At 39.1% G+C, this 17,456-nt stretch overlaps 1 protein-coding gene across 4 annotated transcripts in view; it reads left to right on the top strand.

Annotated features, from left to right (window-relative positions):
• Vcan (versican) overlaps positions 1–17,456 on the top strand; it is a 96,211-nt gene that overhangs the window by 11,058 nt on the left and 67,697 nt on the right. For all 4 annotated transcript variants that reach the window (XM_048455872.3, XM_048455869.3, XM_048455868.3 and 1 more), the window contains exons 3-5: positions 5,735–6,109; positions 9,250–9,424; positions 9,504–9,631. In XM_048455872.3, the coding sequence (XP_048311829.3) occupies positions 5,735–6,109; positions 9,250–9,424; positions 9,504–9,631 (678 nt within the window). The remainder of the gene's footprint in view (positions 1–5,734; positions 6,110–9,249; positions 9,425–9,503; positions 9,632–17,456) is intronic.

Genomic DNA, 17,456 nt, shown 5'->3' with positions numbered 1-17,456 from the left:
GAATAACATGTTCTTTATTAAGACCTGAAAAAGCACTGGGGAATGGAATTATAAGATGGAGTCACTGCAACTAAGAATCATTTAAAACAATATACGCATTGCTTAAGATCTGTACTTGAAGTATTACTGGACGTTGCATATTTCAGTAAACCATACAGACCAAAATAACAAACTCTTCTGAGTGAGACTTTTGGTAACCTATAGTCCATTTGGTTTGTATGTTTGTTTTTCTGTTTTGTTTTGTTTTTTGAGACAGTCTCTCATTAGGTAGTCCAGCTAGCCTCAGACTTATTGGTCTCCTACTCGAGCCTTACAAATGATAGGTTACTAATATGTGTTACCATGTCTGGCCTCCAAAGTTGAATCGTGTAAAAAGGCTCTTTTAGAGCATTGAGAATAGTTAAAATTGTAATTTCTTCTGTACTACTTTTCAAAGACTTTCTTATACCAAAACAAATTAAATCTGGACATCTAGAATTTTAAGTTAGGAAGATTAAAAGATGTTGCCAGCAAGTATTTGTAACCATCTCCCTGTGTCTTTATCTATGAAAGGTAAGGGGCCAGTAAGCACACATAAACTGTCTTTCCTAGCTTTCACTTTCACAGCTATTCAGTGAGGACCCTATAATTCTACGTTAGTTTCTAGTATAGCCAAGGAGACACCAGGAAGAACTGGAAGGGCCCGTGGTGAGCTTCACTGACCTGCTTCTGCTTTGTGGACTCTGCATACCCTGTTGCCACTTCTGCACACCCGTGCTCCAGACTTTCTGAAATAATTTGCCTATCCACAAACTTGTCTTTCCTCCTTCTCGTATGTGCTTCCTTTTGTTTGACATTTCCTCTGTGGTTCTTTTTAGTTATATTTTAATTTATTCTTCAGGACTGAAGGTTTCAGCATCCTTGCTCATTTATCCACCCATCCACCCATTCACCCATCCATTTAGCCATCAATTCATTCATCAATTCACCAATCTATTCTTCTGTCGTCTGTCAATAATTTTTATTTCCTTCATTGTATCTGGTATTATTGTAGGTGTCCGCAAATATATCAGTTGATATTGTGAATTTTGTTTTCTATGTAATGGAAATAAACAAACAAATAGCCATCCTAGATATTTCCTGATGACGAAAATAAAGGAGAAAGGAACCCGAGTGAATAGCTTTGGTTGAGGGAAGTAGGGCAGGTCTCTTTGAGAAAGTAACATGCAAACTGTTTATCTTATGCAAACATGAGAGTGAAGAGTTGCCATCCTACTAAGATCTGCCTTTCAGTTAGAAAGATAAACTGGTTCAAGTAGCAGGAAAATCACTCTTGTTGGGCAGCAGTGATCAAAAGAAAAGTGGGAGATACAGGCAGGGAGATAAGCAGAGATCAGCTTACATAAATAGCAGCAGCACCAGTCACGTAGACAGGATTCACTGCAAGCTGGAAGCTATTTTAAGTGCTTAACATTGATTAACCAAAACACCCATTACCCGTGTGCTATAACGAGGAAACTGAAGCACCAAGCAGAACAATTTCTTTCCACATTCAGTAAGTGTCAGAGGGAGGGAATGGGAAAGGGAAGCAAAGCATAAAGCACAGCCCTCACCATTGTCTTATGCTTCTCATCTGTCTGGGGCAATGCAGGCTTTTTAGAAGACCAGGTTCTATTTTGTGTATGCTAGCACTCAGTAAAGGTTTGAAGTCCACAAAGGACATGTAGCATCAAGTTCTTTAAACCTTATGCTGTTGTTCTGTTAAGATTTGATTATATGAGAGCAGGGATGGAGGCAAGGAGTTAATTTTGGATGATTATTGTGGTGGGTTGGACATGAAACTCATAACTTACTTCAGGTGCTGGGCATGAGGATGAGGAGTCTGGACTCCAGTATCTGTTAATACCCTCCAAACCATCTTTTTAGAAGTTTCCAAAAAGTAGATAAAGATACCAGAGCGGAAACAATAACAGTACCTAGTAAAGACAGGGAGTGTCAAAAGGATGGGGAAAAGTTTGGGTCCTAATAGTAGAAGAAGAAACAAAGACATCCCTCATTTGAAATAAAGATTCACAGTGAACACAAAACAATGGATGGTGTATTTCCTTCAAAGAATTAGAAAACATTAAAACTAACAATATCACTCAATTATTCCATTTGAGGCCCCATCTTTTATAATACACATAATCAATGTTTATCTAAAGTGAGGGGTATTTAGTTCTTTCCTATGAGAGGCAGAAGTAAAAAGTAGACAAATTTAAGATGCAAATAAAGTCAGTTTCCCTGTTCACAGTGGGACAGGCAGCAGTAACTTGCTGAGTTGAAGCAGGGTTTTTGTTGTCTACTCTAGTTGGTCATAGGGTTCTAAAGGTTGATTGTTCACATTAAGGAACACCAACCAAGTCACACTGACTCATTGACTTTAGCACTCTGCTTTAACAATACCTATTACATCAGAAACCATCTTAATTACTGATGATTTACCAGCTTATTTTAATATCCCTCTAATAATACAAAACAGAATGCAGAGTTGTGAGATCGTGAATTGAATAAGAACATGCTAAATTCCAATATTCTCAATCTGATATTTGTCTGGTGCCCCTTTCTCTGTCTGCTCAGATGGAATTTACACCATTTTTACTGTGCAGAGTCTATGCACAGCATGGGGAGTAATGGATCATTCATTACACAATGCATAGTTCTGCTTTACTGGACTCATGTAGACTCCAAACCTTCTGTGAGAGCAGCAAACACTGGTTTTGTCTGGATACATTTTTACTAGATTCAGACAAGTTCCTGCAGGTAGCAGATTCTTTAAATATGCATACTTTATCTACATGATACTTCAGAGTGCTCAGATAACTCTTAAATATTTAGATGTGTTTAACTTGGTTTTTGTAACCTGGTAAATTAAGACCCAAGTTTTAATACTCAAAAGTTTTGACCACACATCTTTTTGTTAATCTTATTCTGAAGATTAGACTCTGTGTAAGAGTGTATTCATTTCAGAGCAAAGGTTTTAATATCTGTGTGTTTATGAATCGCCAGAACAGTCCATAACCCTGGGACATCATCTTTTGTCTCAATGTATCCTTCATTACCGCAGGAGTGATAAAATCATGTTCCATATTTCAGGAAGTTCTCTACTTGATAGGTTGGCTGGATCCTATGTCTTCCCCTATTCTTTTATAATTGTGAAAGCAATTGTAATTTAGAGATAGATATTGAGGAATGAGAGATCATCTATCCCACACTGTTATAAAATTGCTTTCCTTTCTATTACAAACAAACCCTAGTATTTGTGGTAATGCAACTATATTTTATTTGTGTTAGCTGATTCTTTAGGATGGAAAGTGTGAACTTGTAGAACATTCAGTAAGTGTAACTTGGATTTTTAGGTACAGAATTTGCAAGTCTCAGAATCCCTACGCTTGATAGATAAGCAAACAAATAAAACAGAAATGCTGGCATCTCTTTACATCATTCTAAATTAAAGGAATGAGGATAAGTAGGGGTCACTTTTAGTGTGTCTCCTAGAGACTTTATGGATGTGTGAAAGAGATCATGAAATCACTCAGTGCCTCCGTTCTGGCAGTGACTAAAGCAGGTGCTTCGAGAGTGAGACAAAATGAAGACTGCTCTGGGGATGAATTTAGGGTCGGGGGGAAGTTAATAAGTGCCAGTGCTAAAAATTGCTTGGTTAGATATAACGAGATACATATTCTGTCTGAGGTGTGTTGCCAGCCAGCTGGGGGGCTTGCCACTTTCTCCCAGGGACACTGTCACCAAGAAATCAGGCTCATTTCAAAGGGTGGACTTTAAATTAGTGGTTTTATTTGCTAAGCTGTGTAAATGAGATTGTTACCTTACTATTACATTGCAAAATAAAAAAAAATTTAGTAGTGTTGTAAAGAGTAACTTAGTGCAGCCAATAACTCACTTCATTTTTAACTAATTTTGTTAAGCATCATGTGAACGAGCTACATATTAGATTAACAGAATGATGAGCTAGTCCTAAAAGTAACAGTCATTGCAATTTTGGAATATGTGAGTGATTTCTATCATAAATACAACAGACATTCTATTAATCATATTTTTGGTAGGAGAAAACAAAGTGTCCTTGTGCAGCCCAGACAAATCTGAAATTTTCTATGTAGCAAAAACTGGTCTCCAGCTAATGGAGAGTCACCTATCCTGATGCCTCAAACCCTGGATTGCAAGCATGAGCCACCATGCCAATTTTAGGCCCACCATTCTTAAAGTTACATTTTTGTCTTTGGCAATAGAATTTCCTTTTTTTCTTAAAGAGAGTAATATCTTCCTGTAATTTTGAAAATGACCCAACTGACTGAAAAGGGTTCAATAACTATATCATTGCTGATGTGTATCTACATGGGGACACATAGTTCTCTGTCACTGGCACAATGTAACAACAACAGCAACATTTCAGTAATTGAAAGTCACCATGTCACTTGATTTGGAGGCAACTCTTTACTTTCGGCCAGCATTTCACGTACCTAGCATTGCTTGCAAGAACATTAAGGTTTTTTTTCCTTTCTAACTCCCAGTTTAGCCTTGTTAGTGAAGGCTGGGAAATGACGGGAGAGCTGGGGTGAGGGGGATGGAGTCCAGGAAGGGGGAAAGGATGTTTTCTTTTGTAGGCAGTGGTGTTAAATTGTAACCAGTGTACCCTTTGTCATTAAATGTTTAAGAGCTTAAACAGAAATAAGTATGTTAGGCCGGCTAGGTGAACAGAAGCTGGGTTTCCGGCCCAGGCATAATGAAAGGAGGTGTTTGTCTGCAAAGGGATCGCAGCTGCAGTTGTCATTATGAGAAGGCCTCTGGCTGAAACCAGGGCCCAAAGAGAGCTCTTTAGACCTTAGACTTGCTTCACTCCAGGCTCATGAAGTGCTCTTTCAAATTCTTCTTTCAATTTTATTTTTCTTTTCTCTAAGGTAATGTGGTAGTTACCTTAAATGAGTCTCATCTCTGACCTGTTAAGAGTAACAAGTTCAGACGGGCCTTGAAACTTTGCCTGTCTCAATTGCTGGGCTAAAGAAGGCTCTTAAAATATGAGCCTTGCTCTTTCTCTAGTCTTCTCAAGTACTGTTTCAAATTCTTACTTTGTCTTTCAATGTTAATTTTTTAATTTTATTTTCCCAAAGTAATATATATGGCAGTCTTCTTAAATGATTTTTTCTCTCTTATCTATAAACATAAGTTTTCCCCTTTAACTGTATATCTTAATACTAGTCTAGATTTTTTTGAGAGAAAGGGTGGAAAGGGAGGGAGAAGGGTGAGAATTAATTTTTTTTCATTGTGGTCTAAACTAAACTGTATTTTAGAGCAATGCCACTGCCTCATTCTCCTGAGTACTATGACTCTAGGCACAAACACCCAGCATCTCAGTTTGTTCTAATCTCTCAGTCTATGGTACTGATTCTAGCCTACCCTGTTCTTTTCTGCCATTAATTGTTTGCTTGTTCTTCCTTTTTTTCTATGTTAAATGCCAAGTAACAAATGCTTTTAAACAAGCTCTATATTTCAGTGAACAAAGAGAACTCCATTCTTCTCTATCATTGTTATAATGCGTTATTGAAGTGCCATGCTATTTTCTTTATATAAATCATTCTCGGTTTTCCTCACACTCAGGATGTAATGACGCTCTGTAATTGCTGCTTACCCATTCACACGTTCAACGCGTGCAGCTTCAGCCTTTCAGGAATACTGATCTGATATCTTGTCTTTCCTCTAGTGAAAATGGAAACCAGTCCACCTGTTAAAGGCTCTCTCTCCGGAAGAGTGACCCTACCTTGTCATTTTCCCACCCTGCCTACCCTACCACCCAATTACAACACGAGTGAGTTTCTCAGAATCAAATGGTCTAAGATGGAAGTGGACAAAAACGGAAAAGACATAAAGGAGACTACTGTCCTGGTGGCTCAAGATGGGAATATCAAGATTGGTCAGGACTACAAAGGGCGAGTGTCAGTGCTTACACATCCCGAGGATGTGGGCGATGCCTCTCTCACCATGGTCAAACTCCGTGCTAGTGATGCTGGTGTCTACCGCTGTGATGTCATGTACGGGATTGAAGACACTCAGGACACCATGTCCCTGGCTGTGGATGGTAAGGCTTTCATATTTCTAAGAAAAGTTGTAGCGCGATACCCAGGAAAGCAGTGCGGGCCAGTACTCAAGCAAATCTCTTGTTCGGCATATGAACAAATGGAAAACCATCAATCCAAGAATCTTTGCTTTTCACTGAAACCAAATTTAATTAAGAACAAGTAACTTTTTGTGAAGCAACTTTATTGATTGAGGCTAGTAATGTACTGTATACTAGAAATAATGAAAACCTCAAGACACGGTATATAGTTCTTAAATCATTATTTTAATGCTAAGACCTACCAGTGTTTGCATCAGAATACTTCAAAGGCTAATCTACATTTTAAGTTTGATGTTGTATATATGTTGTCTTAGTTACTTTTCTATTGCCATGATAAAATACCTCGGCCTAGGCAACTTATAAAAGAAAATGTTTAATTTAGGACTGATAGTTACAAACGGCTATGACCATGATGGCAATGATCACGTGACAACAGACCATCAAACACGGTGTTGGAATTATAGCTGGGAGTTTACGATCTTACCTTTATGCAAGGGGAAGAGAGCTAACCTGGATTGGTGTGGGCTTTTGAAAGTCAAAGCCCTCCCCCAAAGACACACCTTCTCCAACAGGGCCACTCCTCCTAGTTCTCAAACATTTCTACCAAGTGGGGACCAAGTACTGAAACATATGAACCTCTAGGGAAATTCTCATTCCAAATATCACATATGTATAGACATACATATATAGATAAAAGACTTTTTCCTTTTTTTCCTGTTAATTCTCTTAGTGTGATTTTTGGGGCTACTGAAGACCAAACCCAGCAAGGTCTTGTGCATGCTAGGCAAGCACTCTCTCGCTGAACTATAACCTCAGCCTCCTTACATCCATCCACGTGGTAGAAGGGCATGCATTTACCCATGCTTCCATGCGTGTACACACAGACACACTGAGTGAAACAAGGCTTTGAGTTTAATTTCAAGAAGTATCTTTTAAAAGTTACATTGAAAAACTAACCATGATTTTTATCATAATGTCTTACAAAGGCAATCAATATTTGAATTTTCAGTTCGTTCAGAACAAGAAATCAGAGTAAAAAAAAATATAACTTTAACACTAGTTGCTATCCATTAGGTTTTTAATGACTCATTTTACCTTCATCCCCCCCTTTAATGATGGTTTATGTGTCACTTGAGCTTAAGTTAGAAGACAAAGCAGAGAGAAATTGCTTTAATTGGACACACACGTAATACCGCAGCTCTTGGAACCAGAATGTGTTGGCAAGTTATTAAGCAAAACTCTAATACCCAGACATGATGGGACAGATTTTCTTCCAACTCTCAATTTCCCAATAAAATATTTACCTTTCAGAAATACATAAAAGGTGCTTTCTAAAAACTCTTTCTTGTTCAGCCAAAAGGAAATGGCTTGAATTTCAGGGCAACAAACAAATTCACTGAGCATCCTTTATCATTAAATTCATCTGTTTCCTGATGTCTTTGTATCCACTCAATCCCTGAGATCTTCTCATCCCTGAGTTCCTCATCATTAATTTCAGTTTGTCTAAGACTGTCTCTTCATATACATGTATGTGCATAAAATATATTGCATACATTCACTCTCTAAAATTCTCAGACTTTCATAGCTTATTTTTTTTTCTCATCATTAAAGACTTAGCAAAGGATTTGCCTCTTGCTGCTCACAAACAATGAACATCCTCCACCTAATCTTCTTAGCCCCATGATGTCTTCAGGTTAGTCTAGCAATTGCAGACACTTCCCTTACATATGAAGTGATGGTCCCTGCCTTTGGCAAGACCACCTGCTCTTTCCCCTCTTAGTACCAATATTCAGCACAGGTGGAAGATTATAATTCCCCAAGTTACTTGGAACTTTTACCACTATAAACCAATTTAAACCCATTCAAGTTCTTACTTAACGCTTAAAAGTTATTTTAGGATATTTCTCACGCTTACTAGATACAGGGTGTGTATGTAGAGAGGTCACATGAGGGTAGACTGGCATTTGGTGACATTTTGAGACATGAAAGATGAGAAACAAGAAAAAGAGTGCTCCTTGCCAGTTAGTCCATCTCTGAGTTGCTATGTAGCTCCCTTTGTGTGGGTACTGATAACAGGCTTATCTGCAAGATGACTATTTTATTCTTCCTCAGTTCTTTTGCTGGCTTGTCCCGAGACAGAGACACAATATAAAGAATAACACGAGAGAGACACTCCGATAGCCAGTCTGACTGGAAGACAGATCTGTCAACCCCAGGAAATGACTAGGAGTCAAAGGAGAGCGACAGATATCTTGGAAACCACAATTCATTTCAAACAACAGAAAGTGGTCTTGAATACTGTGATATGATAAAAAATCACTTATAAAAGCCAGTTGCTCCAATCTGTCTTTTGCGGTGACTTCCCTGGAAGATCATTTTGATGATTCATATTTCCCCCAGTTAAATGTGGATAGCATGTTGAATTGGGAAGAAAGGACTGACATTTCCACCCCTTAGCTGATCTTTCTTCAGCTCTTTGACAATCTTTTGAAGCTTAGAGCACAGTTTCTACCTACTTCCTTAGCAATACTTAAAATACAACAAAGTAGAACCTGAGACAAGCATGCCTTGCTTCTACTTGGGGAGTGTGAAGAACTTCATTTCAGGCCTCTGTTGGCATGGAAATTGTAGTCTTGCCTCAGTCATAGCAGACACAAAAATAATACGAGCTAGACAGTGGGTATGGTGTATATCCAGACAGTAGACAGTGCACTGTAATCTACCCAACTTTCAGATCAAATAAATATTAGGTCACTGGATAACACAGGAGATTACGGTTCAGAGAATTGAAGTCGTTTATGTGGAGGGAGCAAAATGATGACTGAAATAGGTATTGTCACGTGTATGGCCTGGTACTTGTTCTGCCTTACCACACTGTCTGTGAAAGTAATTGTCACAATGCTGATGATTCAAGGATATAGCATGAGGAGCAGGACCCCTAGATAGGTGGCGTTTTTCAACGCCTTCATTCTACAAGAGTTTTACATCGTAAAATAATTGACTATGATGTTACTAATTGGTATATTACTTCATTCTGAAATTTTGCACAATACAATGGGGGTTTGAGCACTGAAACAGTCTGTGGTTTGCTGTCTTTGCAGGAGTTGTGTTTCACTACAGGGCCGCAACCAGTAGATACACACTGAACTTTGCAAGTGCTCAGCAGGCTTGTTTGGACATTGGGGCAGTCATAGCCACACCAGAGCAGCTCTTTGCTGCCTATGAAGATGGATTTGAGCAGTGTGATGCAGGGTGGCTGTCTGATCAAACTGTTAGGTAAGAGGCCTGGGCCTAAAAGCTTTTCAGTGTTAATTTGCCAGTGGCAGTGCCTCTCACCTGTCCTTTGCTTTCCTAGATATCCCATACGGGCTCCCAGAGAAGGCTGTTATGGAGACATGATGGGGAAGGAAGGGGTCAGGACCTACGGATTCCGCTCTCCCCATGAAACCTACGACGTGTACTGTTATGTGGACCATCTGGATGGTAAGAAATTTAACTTCTTAGAGCTTCCTATGAGTTGAGAAAACTAAGAGAAAACCAGACAAGAGCATGGAGCAAGTCTTCAGGCTTGTTTGCATTCCACACGGCAGCATTTTATTTCCACGCCTGTATGATTTTGTGGTAAGATAAGCCAAAATTACAGTGGGAAGGGAAGGAGTGGGTGTGTGAATGGTTATGCAGGATAGAAATATCTTGGCCAATGGCAGGCTCTTGCCAGTCATGCTGCCTTTTTAGAGCATTCAGAATAGAAAACTGGTAGGTTGGCACCTATTTGTGTGAGAGCCAGGTAGAAACACTGTGGTGACAAGTTGCTGTAACCCCAAGTGAAGATAAACACAACTCCCAACTGAGGTAAACACTATCAACTGGCAAATGAGGTGGTATCAGAGTTCTTCTCCAGTCTCCTTTGTCACTTGGAGTTTCCAGAGAAGTCATTCATCTAACCAATCTACACATTCAGAATGACATCAAAACCTCCTACTGTTGCAGGTAGCCTGCTAACTGCCAGGGACCTGAAATTCAATGTAGATAAAACCTTTTCTTTTGAAGATGACAGTATGATTAATTTTAGCTCTGTCCTTTTTCTCTGCCTGAGTAAAGAGTGTTTGAGGTTACCAGTGCAAGTGTCTCAAGGGTTCCAAGCTGTTTTCCAAAACCAGGCAGGAGGGATGGTGTTTATCACTTTAGAGACTGTAGACCTGGGAGAATGGAGTGATAAATGAAGCAGACTAAAGTTTCATGCATTAGTCACTTTTATTCAGAGCATCAGACGTTTATACTCTGAGGTTTAAGAGGAGTCACATGGGTAGAATCACAAGGACAGGCTGCAGAGGGTGGGCAAGCTACACGCGGCAAAGCATGCTTTTCCATAGAGGCTCATAAACAAAGAACTATAGCCAGTCGCAATGAATAATCTGAAGCAAGCACACTCCTATCCAATACCCATGGGAGGTGCACAAAAACATGTAACAAGAACAATTTCATGTTTTTAAAGAAACTGAAGTCTCAAGACTCTTGTTTTCTTGGAGTTTTCTCATAAGCATTCAGAATTCTCTACCTACAACTCCATTCTTGGACTATCTTCCAATGGGATTGAAATGGATTTTATTTTATAGTGACACTTATCTTAAAACTCAAGTATATAAATAGGTGATGTTAAATTGACTTAGTCTTGCAATTTTGACAAGCGTAAAACGAGGTTAGATGAGACAGTCCCTTCCAATATTAAAATTCTGTGATTCCGTTTGATGTTTTTATTTGTTTGTTCGTTATTTTGAGTTTGGCTGTGTTGGCCATGCAAGCCTCATACTTCTGGACTCAAAAGGTCATGCCATTTGACCTCTCACATAGCTGGGGGTCAGGCGTGTGCCACTTTGCCAGGCTTTGACTCTACAATTCTGTTCACTGAATGGTGTTACAAGTTGTGAGCACTTAGACTATAAACAGCGCCCATTTCCCATATGCATTGATTAAATGTGCCTTGAAGGGCACATCAGCGTTCCTGTCACACTGATTTGATACTAGTAAGTGTGTTTTCTAAATAACAGAGTCCAGTGCCAACACCTCCTGGTTTTGTACATGGGCAAAGGAAGACACACATATTAGCCAAACTATTATTGATGCTTATAAAATTAGAACCTTTCTCTTCCTCTTATTTTAACTGATTAAAATATCTTTAAAATATTTTTTAATAGCTGTTTTTTTAAATGGTTACTTGGAATACCTGGCTCCAGTAAATACATCTCTTACTGCAATCTCAATATGGTGGAAATTTGTATTATGCATTTAGATTAGAATAAAATTTCTCAGGATCTCGATGCATGTATCTGAGATGCTGCTAAGTCTGCACCAGAGCCAGAGGTAGTTTATGAAAGATATTTGTGAGATCCAATCGATTAGAAAGAACCTTATCAACTCTTCCGGATATGGTGAACATTCAGGCACAAATCTTAATCTTAAGTCAAATTTCTTGATGTAAAGCCAGGTTTGTGTGTTCAGGGATCCTTCTGTTGGTATAGTCTCCAATGTCCCTCAAAGGAGCTGCCTGAGTTCTGCTTTTAAAGGTTGTAGATATTTTAAAAGCCTGGATGGTAGAAGTCTGCCAGGGATCTCTTAGCCACACTATACCAGTTGGGAGTTGTCTCTCACCGTCTACCTGCAAGTGTCATTTTGGTTTTCAGTAATTAGATTCTGTCATAGAGTAGCTCTCCGTAAATGTATGAATCTTACTATGAGGAATAATTTGTTAGTCTTTCTTCCCTCCTCCCTTCCCTCCCCCCTCTTTCTTTCTTCCTTCCTTCCTTCCTTCCTTCCTTCCTTCCTTCCTTCCTTTCTTCCTATCTTTCTTTCTCTCTTTCCCAGGCTGTGTAGCCTGGTCTTGCCTCACACTCACAATCCTCTGCCTTAGTCTTCCCAGGGCTGAACTTTTTGCTATTCTCAACAAGAGTGCCTTCCTACCTCTGCAGTCATACTTGTTTCCAAGGCAGGTGTCCTATATAACGTTTGCTTCTGTCCCAGTGGCACCCAGCTCGACTGTATAATGTTACTTGGGATAAATATTTCACACCTTTGATGACTACAAACTTGTCGTGTGAAAATATAGCATGACAAAATCAACAGACTTTGAACCATGTTGTTTTAGTACATACAAGTTGGAAGTGAGAGAACAGAATCAATACAAACAGAATGTCAAACACTGGTTAAAATCTGTGTCAGCAGAGCAGCAAGGCTTTTGTTTCAGACATTTGATGATTCTGGGGACACCACCATGTTTATAACTACCCTGCTGAGGAAGCCTTTTCTCCCTTGTGCATTGCTCTTGGGAAATTGGAAAAACTTTAGAAATTGCTCTTTTCTCTCACTTTGAAATTGAAGTGAGATGACGGTTAAATAAACTTTTACGACTGGTGATATAAATGGAAGGCCACACTCATTCCCACAAAGTTTCTCCCATTCCTTTCTAAAGTTCTGCCTGTTAGCTGAATTGAACTGACAAAAGTTTGTGTGAAGAGCTGACAGCACAAAATTACTTCTGTTTTATTTTAAATTACAGTTCTAATAAACGTTATTTGAAAATGAGCTAGAATGCCCATAAAATTGGTGCATTCATAGATTTAATCATTTCTGCCCATATTTAGTTGTGTTCAGGGAAGCCGTATATGAGAGATGGTGAAGGCAGTTGAATCTGGAGGTACTGACACTAATTTCTCTTTAAATTCAGTTATCATGAAATGTTACGTTAGCAGAACATTAAGCATTTTTTGCTTTCTTAATTTAGAATGTCAAATGTACATTGACATTTTTCTTAAAAGTTAACTAATTATATACATTATAACCAGTTTTCTGACTTTTCTAACATGGTATTTATAGCATAATTTGGCACATGAATATAATATTCAGTTTTACTTTGAAAAAACAGCCAAGAAAGTATAAAAGGGCCTGTATATCAGCTATGCCCACTAGTGAGCACTTCAACATTAGCTTGTGTTATTAAAAACTGTTCTAGAGTTTGTGTTTTATTAGATATGATTTAGGACTAGAATAATGTTATTAAAAAATCAATGAAAATTAGGTTTAAAATAGGAACACAGTTAAGATTCATGAAATAATCATTATTAAATGTAATCTCTATTTTCCTATCAACTGAATTCGGAAGATGTTGAGATGCCTTTAAAGGAGAACTGAGATGATAAAATGATTCAGAAAAATAGATAAAATTTTGAGACCCCAGAGGGCCTGGATTTGTGTGAAGAGGTTACACACCAATAAAGTTATTATAAATTGAACATGCATTTAATATGTAGCCTACAAGGCATCATCACTTAGCAACATTAACTTGAAAAATAGCAGTTGTTGCTCTTATCTGAGAGAATGGCTGAATAGACGCTCTGGCTTAATGAGGATGCCAACATGGCAAGAATCTAAACTTTACATTGTTGCTTCTGGAAAATGTTGAAACTCACAGTTCATATTATGATTCTATGAAATACAGGCTACTTTTACATCACTGTAAGTCTGTTAGTCATAACTCAAGCCGTAGCCTACTGGGGGCCAGCAGTACTTAGGAAGGGTGAAGACCCTGCTGAAAGCAGCCACAAGAGTCAGTTCATTTCTTCAGCATTGGTATAACAAAAGTCTAGCTAGTCATGATGCTATCTGCCGTTAGTCTCAGTACATAGAGCTCTGTGAGTGTATGGCCAGTTTGGGCTACATTGTGAGTTTCAGGCCAAGCAGGAGTACAAAGTGAGATCATTAAAAAAAATAAAATCAATAAATAAAGTATCTTTAGAGAAATTACAATGTTGGAGAGAAGGTGGGCATGAAATCCAACTACTAGCCTAGACACTATTGGCGTTTGATACCTGCTCTGAGGGGCAGCCACACCCATATGCTCTAGGGTAGGCCCCACTCCCAAGAGCAGCTGGACAGCTCACACTGTACTCAGTGCGGGTAGATGTGGGAAGATCTGGGAGGGGAGTAAATGTGATTTAAAAAAATACATTGTATGAAAGGTTTAAAGAATTAATAAAATATTATTTAAAAAGAAACGCCTTGGTGCTGTTCTATCCCGCCAATTACTACTTGTCAGGTCATGGACAAATCTGGCATCTTTTAAACTTTAATGGTTACTTCTTTTGTGAAATTTAGGACAATTTAGAGTATTTACTTTTGAAGCATGGTACGGAGATTGAATGAGATAGTAAGAGTGGCTTTTACTACACTGTATGGTGCAAGGTTAGTGATTAATAAACCATAGCTGCTGTATACTTGTGAAAATGAGAGGTTCTTTATTCTCACTGCAGACAGAGATGAAAACCCTTTGAAGCCACACCGACCTTAGGTTATATAGGAGGTGAATTTTTTTAGCAATGAAGATTATTAGATGTCGAAAAGTCTTTGGAAACTACGAAGTTTCATCCCTAGAGATTTCTTAAAAATAGATTTGATGTGAGGTGTTAAGAGTTCAGCGCTCTGTCAAAGCCAGCTGGAGTCATGGCACTTTGAAGGGGAGATGGATCAGCTGGGAATAGGGCACCATGAATACAGATCACTGTGAATGTGAGTAACTTAATACTGGAACATGATTGAATAATTAAAAGAAAACACTGTGCAAATAAGTGGTTTAATATTATCCCCCTGCATCTGTTTGAAAAAAATCTGCTCTGATGAGACATTGTCTGCCCATGTCACAGCATCCAGGAACATTCTGGCCTCTGCCTCTCCGCAGATTCATGCACGCACAGACCCACGGCCATGGTCTTGCCGTTTGAGGGTTAACATCTTTCTGAAGGTGTGCTGTGATTTAAAGTGTTTCTCCGCTGAAGCTGGCAGTGATTAGAAGGTTTGTGTGCCTCGCTGCAGTTATCGCGGGAAGCAATCCCGAGACGAGAAGAGTGGGAACAACTGAAAAGAGCACCCTGTTTCCTCTAATGTTAACATTCCAGCTAAAAATACCTCAAACTTAAAACAAAATCAACCCCCTTTCAATGAAAATATTTGTTTGGGTTTCTAACTGTAGTAAGTACTTGTCAGAAAACAGTTGACTTTTTAAAAAGTGTTTTATTTTCTCTGCAGATGAATGGGAGTCTGACGATTAGGGTCAGAAAGCCTCCCTTTGTGACTGACCCATTGAGTTCCCTTGCAAATGAATCAATCCTAGGCTTGCATCTCGACATGACTGACGGCCTCAGAGTTCCCTTTGTCCTATCTGCTCATGGACTATGTCTTCTGTGCAGCCCCGCCTTTAGGTTTGGCCTCAGCTTCAGGAGTTTAGTGCCATTCTGGGCCTCAGGCTTTTCCAGATGCTCCTGGGATACTGAGAGACCTTCCCTGAGGATTTTCTCTTTTATCTGTTGTCTCTTTCCTGAGTTCTGATTGGTCTCTAACCTTTATCATCAAGGAATCTTGAGTATACGGCAGTAATTGCCTCTTGAAAATATTTGCTTTCAGCTCTTTCTCTTGCTAGTCTGTGAATTCTGGGAGAGGAAACTCATACAAATTCATCCTTCTGTCCCTAATATATCATTGTCACACAGTAGGTCCTCCATAGATTGGATAAATCAGTGAAATAGAGTATTTAATTTCCTACCGTCCTCTATGTAAACTGTAATTTACATTCTCTGTGGGATGAATGGGGCACCAAAGTATTTTATAAAAACAAATGAATTCACTATGAAATGTTAATTTTAGGTTTACACATCTAGCCCCAAACTTCTTCATTTCACACTATCTTATGTACAAAAGCAGAGACTGTTCGTTTGTTCCCAGCTGCCCAGACCTGAAATAATTACACAGAACTATATTGTTTAAAACACTGCTTGGCCAATAGCTTATGCATATCTCTAACTAGCTCTTATATCTTAAATTAACCCATTTCTATTAATCTGTGCATTACCACGAGGTCGTGGCCTACCTGCAAGTTTCCAGTATCTGTCTCCTCTGGCAGCCTCATGACATCTCGTTGACTCTGCCTGCTTTCTCCTCTGTCTCTGCTTGGAATTTCAGCCTTGCTCTATTCTGTGCTACAACAGGCCCAAAACAGCTTCTTTAGTAACCAATGGTATTCACAGCATACAGAGGGGAATCCCATATTAGTCTTAATCAGTGTTCTATTGCTCTGAAGAAACCCCATGATCACAAGAACTCCTATAAAGGAAAGCATTTACTTGGGGCTTGCTTACACTTTCAGAGGCTTAGTCCATTGTTATCATGACAGGAAGCAGACAGCAGGCAGACATTGTGCTGGAGAGGAACTGATTGTTTTACATCTGAATCCACAGACAGTGGGAAGAGAGAGACACGTGAGCCAGGCTTGAGTTTTTGGAACCCCAATTCCACCCCTCCTTTACCTCCCCCCGTGTCACACTTCCTCCAACAGCATCACTGCACCTGCTCCAAGGAGGCCATACCTCCTAATTCCTCACAAGTAATGCTACTCCCTAATGACTACACATTCAAATACATGAGCCTAGGGGAGCCATTCCTATTCAAAACATCACATGCTCTAGTATTTTCCATTGAATCATTTTGTCGCTCGCCTTTGGTTTTGTGGTTCACAAATGGGGTCTGTAACAATCTTTTAGAAGATCTGTTTTATATCATAAATGCAAATCCAATATGTTTACTCTGTCATTCCCCTACCAAACATTATGCTTCATGTGTTTTCCCACAAGCACAGGCTCTGCCTTGTCGTCACTGCCCCCACCACCTACTCAGACTTTGCCCTTTCTCTACTGTGACTCTGAGTGCATACCAAGCACCAGACCTCTGCAGACGTTGTTCACGCTTCCCCTGCAGTGGCGCACCGACTGGCATAGAGAACACTCCCCCCAGACTCACTTCCCAACACTTTCTATTACTGGTATTAAATAGCTTAGTGCTTCCAGAATTTCTTGATTGGCTCTTCTTGTTCACACTGGGATTTATTTTCTTCAAATATGATATTGCCAGTTTTATTTCTGAAAAAAATACTATAAACTCCTAGCTAAGAAAAGATCATAAGTTTTTGTCTTTTATTTCTGAACCAACATCAAGGGATTGTTGTAAGCATGAACACACATGCCTTAGCCAAAAAATTCTTGATAGAAATTGTAGGGTTTTTTTTTTAATACTTACCTTTCTCTCTCTCTCTCTTTCATTAAATTGTTGCTTATTACTTTGTATATTACTTGAAAACATTTCCTGGAGTCTGTGAGGTGTCATTTAGACTTTGACCATTTAACCTAGGACCCCTTTGAAGTTAAGTTTTTAATTTTAACCAAATCTAGTTCATCTATTGCTGTTTTCTTTTGGTGTCAACACTAAAAAT

Source organism: Myodes glareolus, chromosome 15 (genome assembly GCF_982192425.1).
Source record: "Myodes glareolus chromosome 15, mMyoGla1.1, whole genome shotgun sequence".
Lineage (NCBI taxonomy): Eukaryota > Metazoa > Chordata > Mammalia > Rodentia > Cricetidae > Myodes > Myodes glareolus.
Note: the sequence above shows the minus strand (reverse complement) of the source record. Positions and strands in the feature narration are given on the sequence as shown.